The 9,666-nt window shown below is 42.0% G+C and overlaps 1 protein-coding gene across 2 annotated transcripts in view; it reads left to right on the top strand.

Annotated features, from left to right (window-relative positions):
- The first annotated feature begins 1,301 nt into the window (after window positions 1-1,301).
- The window catches only part of LOC138970964 (uncharacterized), a 20,437-nt gene continuing 12,072 nt past the window's right edge, over window positions 1,302-9,666 (top strand). The window contains exon 1 of one of the 2 annotated variants that reach the window (XM_070343552.1): window positions 1,302-1,560. Coding sequence is in view for 1 of the 2 variants with exons in the window: in XM_070343551.1 (XP_070199652.1) it covers window positions 2,188-2,204 (17 nt within the window). In the remaining variant the exon portion in view is untranslated. Of the gene's footprint in view, window positions 1,561-1,866; window positions 2,205-9,666 lie in introns of those variants that run through there. The other variant, XM_070343551.1, reaches the window with a different exon arrangement.

Here is a 9,666-nt window from a genome sequence, read left to right as displayed (position 1 = left end):
ATTTATATGTTTTTGGAATCAGAACATGATAAAGAATAAGATAAACGTAAATTTGGATCGTTTTATAAAAGAAAATTTTTTTTTACAATTTCAGATTTTTAATGACCAAACTCATTAATTAATTTTTAAGCCACCAAGCTGAAATGCAATACCGAAGTCCAGCCTTCGTCGAAGATTGCTTGGCCAAAATTTCAATAAATTTGATTGAAAAATGAGGGTGTGACAGTGCCGCCTCAACTTTTTACAAAAAGCCGGATATGACGTCATCAAAGACATTTATCAAAAAAAAGAAAAAACATCCGGGGATATCATTCCCAGGAACTCTCATGTAAAATTTCATAAAGATTGGTCCAGTAGTTTAGTCTGAATCGCTCTACACACACACGCACAGACACAGACACACACACACACACACACATACACCACGACCCTCGTCTCGATTCCCCCTCTATGTTAAAACATTTAGTCAAAACTTGACTAAATGTAAAAACATGTTTACTTATTTAATTAATAAATATCATAAATATATTTCGTGGCCGCTTTTCTCACTCTGTCCACTCTGGCAAGTTAAACTACGAACAGGGACTGACAGTACTAACAACCGTGTATTATCTCTGCAAATTATGATTTTAATGGTGCCAGTGAGCCATTGTCAAAATCTGTAGTCCTATACATTTTGTTGTTGTTGTAAAGCCGCTACCCAGAAGAAAAACAAAGCTCTTTCAATCCGTGATACTGTAAATCTTCAAACAATCCTTGACCGTGGCAAAGCACTTAATTTAAACGCAAGGACTGTCAAAATCAGTGGGTTTCACATTTCCCCTCGTGGCCCAGTGGCAGTGGGACCGATTGTGGCGTATGACCACCAGCGCATTCACTTCCATTCTCGGTGACAGAGAGGTAATTTAGCTGCTCGCTTTGCTCCTCAACTGCCCCTCAAACAGGCTAACAGCAGGCTTCGCCACTTCTCACACCTGAGAACGCCAATTGACAAGTCAATTATCCGCCGCAAGCCAAAACACGATAAGAAACAAACGAGATTAGTTAAATCGGAACGGGCCGTCCTTCTTTCAATCCCTCTCGTCGGGAGCCGCGCGCCGTCAGCTCCTTTCTGTAGATCAAGGGTAAACGGTTCACGCGGCGCCCACACCCCCTTACCCCGCCCTCTCCCTCCCGAGGCGAAAGATGGATAATTTTCACTTGGCTGGCGGAGCGGCAGGCCATGTCAGGCACACACAGCAGACGATGCATGGCATGACGCGCCCCCTTGCGGACACTTCACAATCAAGCCTGGCAGAAATAATCGATAAACGCACTCGTGTTTGTAGGTTGTTTCCTTCCGCGAAAAACTTTCAAATACGAAAACAAATTTGGAACGAAGTTGCCAAGACCGCGTGTGTATTTAGCGGGTGTTTTGAAAATTTATGGATGATAAACTCCACACGTTTATCGGGAGTTATTTCATCTTCGTCTCATAAACAAACATGGCGGAAGTACGGAGGGACGGCACTTCTACGACGGGTCCCGTAAATGTGACCCCAGCCTAGGTGTCAAACGATGGTGAGTGACTTTTTTGCTTCAGCTGTTCTTGTGGCATGTAGTGAGTGATGTTTGGAAGGGCTAGCGGGGAAGTAGCGAATAGGGGGGGAAAGAGGTTGATTGGAAACCTCCAGTGGCCCTCCGTGACAGATCGGAATAACCCCTCCGTTGTTGTCCCCGGGCGCTCCCCGTTTCGCCTGCCGTGCGCAGTCAGCGCGAACGATCTCCGCCGTGCTGATAAATTCCGCGTGATTGACGTTTCATGGCGCTGAAACTAAATACGAGTCAAGCCAGCTTTGGAAAGAGAGAGGCGGTGAAGTAGGGGTTGTTTGTGGCTCTGTCTTTTCGTGCTCAGGGTGAAAAAGGTTTGATCGGGAAGAGCAAGCAATCACCCGCAATTACCACGGGTCGCCGTAAGCCTACCCGCTGGGCTTCGTTACGCTTTTTTTACGGAAGGCGGACGGAGGGACATCGCGGAGGTCTCAGAGGCGTGCAGCTCAGCGCTGTTCGGCTTTGAGCGCCGTCGGAAACGAGTTGCCGCTGGCGGGTTTAGCGCTGGTGTCGACTGGGCGTTGTTGTTAGCGGCATGTAGCGCGGAGGGACTGTAGATTGCCGCCGCCGTGACGTTCTCTCTGCAAGCAGTCCAAAATGCCCGTCTGCGAGAGGTAGGCCATTTTGTTTCTTCCTTCCTGGAGTTGACGTGAGGGGGGGCGCGGAGGATTTAGGGATCACTTCTAATCTTTCACGAGATTGACCCGACTGCTCCCCGGGCTAGAGAGGGTGGGAGGGGCGCTGAGCGTGACATGTGCACTGCCTGTTGAAGCACTTGCCGGAAGAATGCATTCACTGTGCTGGCTTGATAAACGGGATGTGGATTCTGGGGTTAATTGACACCCTGGGGAGTTGAAAAATTAGAACTTGGTTGTAGGGGGGACGCAGTGCAGTGGGGTGGGAGGGATCAATGTTTTTAGCCTACTCATTGAGGAGAGGATGGCATGAATGAATTGTAGCATTTTGCTCCAACCTCTTACACTTGTATGGAAAAAAAAGATTAAATTATGAGGAGTGTTTTTTTTTATGAGGAGTGTTCCTTTTTCTTTAAAAGCGAGTGATCATGATTCATATAATATATATTCATCTCTCAATGTAAACAAATTTATGGAACTGGCGAACAGTGCTGTTTCAAGAAAACTTTCATGCAAAAACTATAAAAATTTAGCCACCTTCCTCCTCTTCAAAATTATCCTCCGACTTTAAGCTTCCGTAAAATCAACAATAGAAAAATTATCTTTTGTGAAATAGTTGAAGAGTCAAACAGTTGACTGTTTTAGAAACGGAATTCAAAACCCACCGTGTTTGGTGTTTGACTTTGACTCTTACTCTTAGCGTAGTAACCTGTGTCTGGTGTTGAATCATTGTAATGTGATAGGGTAGGAGGTACTACAACTATACATCAATGCGCACAGTCATAGTTGGATATGGGTTCATATCATGTTTTTGTTTAAATTTATGGGATGGGAAATTCAAATAGGCTTCCAGCTCCAGTAGTGAACAATGTAAAGTGTGCGATCAATTAAAAAGGGATCTATCAAGTCAAGGTACTATGGTAAAATCAACTACGGTAATGCAAAATGTGATGCTTTTTTTATGCCTTTTATCTTTTGGGGCACTTGTGCAATTATCTGACAATAATAATTTAAATTTGTATGAGTTGACTGTCAGTGTCACACTCACAATCCAATGCAGACTGTTTTCATATCGGTTATTTCTATACATGCATACAGATCATCAATCTATTCGTAGAATACATGTATATGTACAATAGACGATTTTTGAAAATACATGTAACTCTGTCACTGCTACATGAGCGTTCGGCAGAGTTATGCCGCATTGAAGCTCGGAAAAATATTTCGATTTCCGCTTCCGGCCAACACGTGCTCGAAGTAAACAAGCAAGGAGAGAGGAGAGGAATCCGTCCAAAGGGAAAAGAGCGATTCTGATAGTACGTACCCTGCGCGCATATATATATGTAACATCAGTTTCTTCCCATTTGTGAAACGTGACATTACACGCCAATCACTAGCGAGATGGTGTGTCTCTAACACGTGTACAGACTACAGGATCAAACAAGTCGCGTAAGGCGAAAATACAATATTTAGTCAAGTAGCTGCCATTTTTCAGCAAGAGCGTATACTCGTAGCATCGTCAGTCCACCGCTCATGGCAAAGGCAGTGAAATTGACAAGAAGAGCGGGGTAGTAGTTGCGCTAAGAAGGATAGCACGCTTTTCTGTACCTCTCTTTGTTTTAACTTTCTGAGCGTGTTTTTAATCCAAACATATCATATCTATATGTTTTTGGAATCAGGAACCGACAAGGAATAAGATGAAAGTGTTTTTAAATTGATTTGGACAATTTAATTTTGATAATAATTTTTATATATTTAATTTTCAGAGCTTGTTTTTAATCCGAATATAACATATTTATATGTTTTTGGAATCAGCAAATGATGGAGAATAAGATAAACGTAAATTTGGATCGTTTTATAAATTTTTAATTTTTTTTACAATTTTCAGATTTTTAATGACCAAAGTCATTAATTAATTTTTAAGCCACCAAGCTGAAATGCAATACCGAACCCCGGGCTTCGTCGAAGATTACTTGACCAACATTTCAACCAATTTGGTTGAAAAATGAGGGCGTGACAGTGCCGCCTCAACTTTCACGAAAAGCCGGATATGACGTCATCAAAGACATTTATAAAAAAAATGAAAAAAACCTATGGGGATTTCATACCCAGGAACTCTCATGTCAAATTTCATAAAGATCGGTCCAGTAGTTTAGTCTGAATCGCTCTACACACACACACACACACACACAGACACACAGACACACGCACATACACCACGACCCTCGTTTCGATTCCCCCTCGATGTTAAAATATTTAGTCAAAACTTGACTAAATATAAAAACCAGAATGGTATTAATTGGAACGTTTCTATATTATTGACAAAACAAAAGGTTACATTTAGTGATTTACTAGTGTGTCCAGGGCGGGGATGTAGCTCAGTCGGTAGCGCACTGGATTTGTATCCAGTTGGCCGCTGTCAGCGTGAGTTCGTCCCCACGTTCGGCGAGAGATTTATTTCTCAGAGTCAACTTTGTGTGCAGACTCTCCTCGGTGTCCGAACACCCCCATGTGTACACGCAAGCACAAGACCAAGTGCGCACAAAAAAGATCCTGTAATCCATGTCAGAGTTCGGTGGGTTATAGAAACACGAAAATACCCAGCATGCTTCCTCCGAAAGCGGCGTATGGCTGCCTAAATGGCGGGGTAAAAACGGTCATACACGTAAAAGCCGTGGGAGTTTCAGCCCATGAACGAACAAACAAACAAACTAGTGTGTCCGGCCCACAGGTCTTTGAAGTAGACAGATAGACAAACACTTATGTCAAGTTCTCAAACAGATAAAGAACTTACTGCAAAATGCCAGCGAGGTAATGATCAATTCAGGTACAGGACCCACGTGTACTGGAACCAGGTGATGTTTGTCTGAGTAAAGCAAGGGTACTCACTCTTTCATAACCCATACAAACCCCAGAGTAATTTCTGGAATTCGTCTTTTGCAATTTGTTCTTTGTGCAATTAATATGCACACTGCACTGAAAATGTCATTGTGTGTATGAAAGCTAGCAAATGAAAAATTATGATTTTTACAAACAAAAATAAAAATTTGTTTCTGTGCCAATACATTAGGACGTAGCTCCGATAGCTGAACTGGCCGAGAATTGTTGCTTAAAACTTGTTTGTTTTGAGCGTTTGCACTATTCACATGGGGACCGGCACGGTTGGCCTAGTGGTAAGGCGTCCGCCCCGTGATCGGGAGGTCGTGGGTTCGAACCCCGGCCGGGTCATACCTAAGACTTTAAAATTGACAATCTAGTGGCTGCTCCGCCTGGCGTCTGGCATTATGAGGTTAGTGCTAGGACTGGTTGGTCCGGTATCAGAATAATGTGACTGGGTGAGACATGAAGCCTGTGCTGCGACTTCTGTCTTGTGTGTGGCGCACGTTATATGTCAAAGCAGCACCGCCCTGATATGGCCCTTCGTGGTCGGCTGGGCGTTAAGCAAAACAAACAAACAAACAAACTATTCACATGGGCAGCGATTTTGATTTGACTTGGCATCGACTAAACAAACAAATCAGAGCTATATTGTAAATGTCCCTGTCACTGACAAGCACAACACTGAATTGCAGCCTATTGGTTCATTTAGTAGTGATGTACCATTGCTTGATTTGTTGTATTCTATTTAGTATTTATTTTTTTCTCAGTAAATGTTATGGTTGAAGTGCTCATACAGATATATGTTACCAATCCATAGTAATGATATTGATCTACATTTTTTCCCAGGAGCTTCAACAGTTTGAAGTACAGTTGAAGTGTATTGATTTTGTTGTTGTTGTTATATATGCAGAAAACTCTTTTAACCTGAAAACTCATAATCATAGGATTTCCTTTATTACAGTCACTTGCACAGCTGCTTTGATTTCAAATTTGATTGGACAACTGATGCATGGGATAAGATATAATCAAATTTGGTCAAATACCCCAACAACAAAAAACAACAAACAAAAACTGGGTACTAACTGTGCATAGTGGGAATTGTTTCATGAATTAATCTTGAAAAGGATTTTTTTTCTTCGATATATATATATATTACTTCATCAGAAAATTACAACTCACCAAAGCAAACAGTCAGGATATATAATTATGTTCAAATCTTCAATGTGGTAGATGGGACAGAGAAGGGTATGTATTGTATATATGTGAGTGTGTGGGTGTGTGTGTTTGTGTGAGAACGTAATTGCATCAGTATGCACACCTGTTTGTGTATGTGCACATGTGTGTGTGTACAATTGTGACTAAGTGTAGTAAACCAGATGACAAAGTGCACTATAGGGATGAGGACCGAGAGTAGGAGCGCATTGTTTGCTGCTCCATTAGCTCTGGTTGATGCCAGCCGTGGCATGTTGTGCGATAGCAAATCATATTGATCGCTCGGGCAGAGGCCTTGCATTTAGCAGGTTAATAATTGTCAGTCAACCACAGAACTCGACACACTTCCATCATTCTTAGCCTATGACTCCCCTCCGAGAGTAAACCCCCAGTGCGTGATGCCCGCTATAGTCATAGTGAAACAGTTACAAGTCTAACCACAAAGATTTACGAATAAAATTCGCCCTACCATTGAAGTCACAAACGGTCCCTCCCCCATATTCATCCCCCCTCCCTTCCTCCACCCGGTTAATGTGCTGTTGCTATCACAGTCGGATATCAGGGCACCCCACTGTTCGCTCCCTGGCTGGTCTTTGTTGAGCTGACATTGCTCGCACAGTCAGCGGTCGTCATGGGAACGAGTGTTTGAGCATCCACGGTGACACTGGCCACTGAACCGACATAGTGGGCTTTTACTAACAGGCGCCTGAAGTAAAAAAAAAAAAAATTAAAAAAAAATAAAAATAATAATACTACTACAACGAAAAGTCCAGTACTTCCATTTGTGTTTGTGTCTCTTGGAATGAACAGTTTACAGTTTGATTGCCTTTGTGTGCTCACGTTTTGATTTGATGGCTGCTCTTTCCCATTGGAAATGATGAGAATTGGTAGGATGAGAGTGTGTGTTTGTGGCACAAACAAACTACTTTTGGGGAGTTGTGCGTTTGTAGAGGGAGAAGAGGCACACATTGAAAGAGGGTGTAGAAAAAATGTGAAGGATCGAAAAAAGGAGGGGTGTGCTTCCATCTTTTCAGCCTGGAGAAGGGGTGTGGCAAAGAAGTGGATCAAAGCTTTCTTAAAGTGTTGGAGTCACTCAGTTGAAAGGATTTCTTTCATCATTTCTGCTTTTCTTTACCCCCAAAATTTGGTATGTAGGGCATGGCCACCCACCTGACCTCCCCCACCAAGGCAGGCACACACACACACACACACACACACACACACAAACAGAAGAGAGCCAACACACTTTAGGTGAAGAGGAAAAGGATAAACTGAAGAAAGAAAAAAAATAGAATGAAGTCTACACTTTCAATACCTTGGGGAGGGGTGAGGGTAGAAACAGGTAATTACTCAGGTGATGGTTTGTAGAGGTAGACAGGTGAACTGTGTGATGACATGATTAAGCGTGGTGGGTTTCAATTACACTGTCAGGACGATGCCAGAAGTTTATTGATCCTGGGGGGAAGGGCAATGAACAATGAGCGCTGAGGCAATATAGGCTGCAACATCGACCAGTCATGCCATACTTGTAAAAATTATGACTCCCTCTCTCTCCCCTTTATCTGATTTTCTCACGAGCTTGGTCTCTGTATTATATGGATGTCCCACTGTCTCTCTCTCTCTCCTCCCTCTCCCTCTCTCTGTCTCTCTCTCTCTCTCTCTCTCTCTCTCTCTCTCTCTCTCTCTCTCTCTCTCTCTTCCCTCTCCCTCTCCCTCTCTCTCTCTTTCTTTCCTCCCTCTCTCTCTCTCTCTCTCTCTCTCTCTCTCTCTCTCTCTCTCTCTCTCTCTCTCTCTCTCTCTCCTCCCCAAAGTTCTCCAGACTGCATAATGACACAGGGATGTCACACTCAAATTAATTGGGACTCGCTGTCTACCTGAATCCTGATGCTGGACAAAGAAGAAATTTGAAGTCTTTTTACATTTAGTCAAGTTTTGACTAAATGTTTTAACATAGAAGGGGGAATTGAGACGAGGGTCGTGGTGTGTGTCTGTGGGTGTGTGTAGAGCGATTCAGAGTAAACTACTGGACCGATCTTTATGAAATTTTTCATGAGAGTTCCTGGGTATGATATCCCCAGACGTTTTTTTCATTTTTTCGATAAATGTCTTTGATGACGTCATATCCGGCTTTTTGTAATCAAATTGATTGAAATTTTGGCCAAGCAATCTTCAACGAAGGCCGGACTTCGGTATTGCATTTCAGCTTGGAGGCTTAAAAATTAATTAATGCCTTTGGTCATTAAAAATCTGAAAATTGTAATTAAAATTATTTTTGTATAAAACGATCCAAAATTACGTTTATCGTATTTTTTATCATTTTCTGATTCAAAAAACATATAAATATGTTATATTCGGATTAAAAACAACCTCTGAAAATTAAAAATATAAAAATGATGATTAAAATTAAATTTCCGAAATCGATTTAAAAACAATTTCATCTTATTCCTTGTCTGTTCCTGATTCCAAAAACATATAGATATGATATTTTTGGATTAAAAACACGTTCAGAGAGTTAAAAAGAATAGAGATATAGAAAAGCGTGCTATCCTCCTCAGCGCAACCGCTACCGCGCTTTTCTGGATTGTTAATTTCACTGCCTTTGCCACGAGCGGTGGACAGACGATGCTACGAGTGTACGGTCTTGCGGAAAAAATGCAATGCGTTCAGTTTCATTCTGTGAGTTCTACTGAGCTGGACTAAATCAGTAAATGTTGTATTTTCGCCTTACGCGACTTTTTTCTTCTTCTCATTTTTACTAAGCCTTGTCATTATTATTTATCATATTGTTCTATTGATGTCTATGCGGTTGTTTATAATAGACATTTCTCTTTCTCTCTCTCTCTTTCTCTCTCCCCCCCCTCTCTCTCTCTCTCTCTCTCTCACCCTCTCTCTCCATGGTCCACCTTCCCCAGACTGCATTGATCAGTGATGCCATTTAGTACTTGTTAAAGTATAACCCTCTCTAAGTTTTGTCTCTTTCTCTGTCTGAGTGTCTCCTCTGGGGTGGAGAGGAGGGGGGAGGGGGGTGTCTCAAACAGGTTGTTTCTGTGAATATATAAACACTGTAATCATGTAATGTCAGCTAGGGCAGCTTCTAAATTTTATATAAATGAAGATACAACATCCATTTCTTTTTTCTTGTGTACTTCTATGTGCCAATGCCATCACTGGCTCAAACACTCCTGTTTTGTATCTAGGTATTATTCCTCACTATAGAAATCTAGTTCACCAGACTGTTGACTGGTGGAGCATAGAGAAAGGGGTGTGCAAGTTATATATGGTAAAAACCCTGAACAGGATGTCATTGTCAGTGGAATACTGCTATGCAATTTGAATAAAGAAGTCACCT

This window comes from Littorina saxatilis, linkage group LG7 (assembly GCF_037325665.1).
Source record: "Littorina saxatilis isolate snail1 linkage group LG7, US_GU_Lsax_2.0, whole genome shotgun sequence".
In the NCBI taxonomy this organism is placed as follows: domain Eukaryota; kingdom Metazoa; phylum Mollusca; class Gastropoda; order Littorinimorpha; family Littorinidae; genus Littorina; species Littorina saxatilis.
The sequence above is the reverse complement of the archived record's forward strand: the minus strand, read 5'-3'. Positions and strand labels throughout refer to the sequence as shown.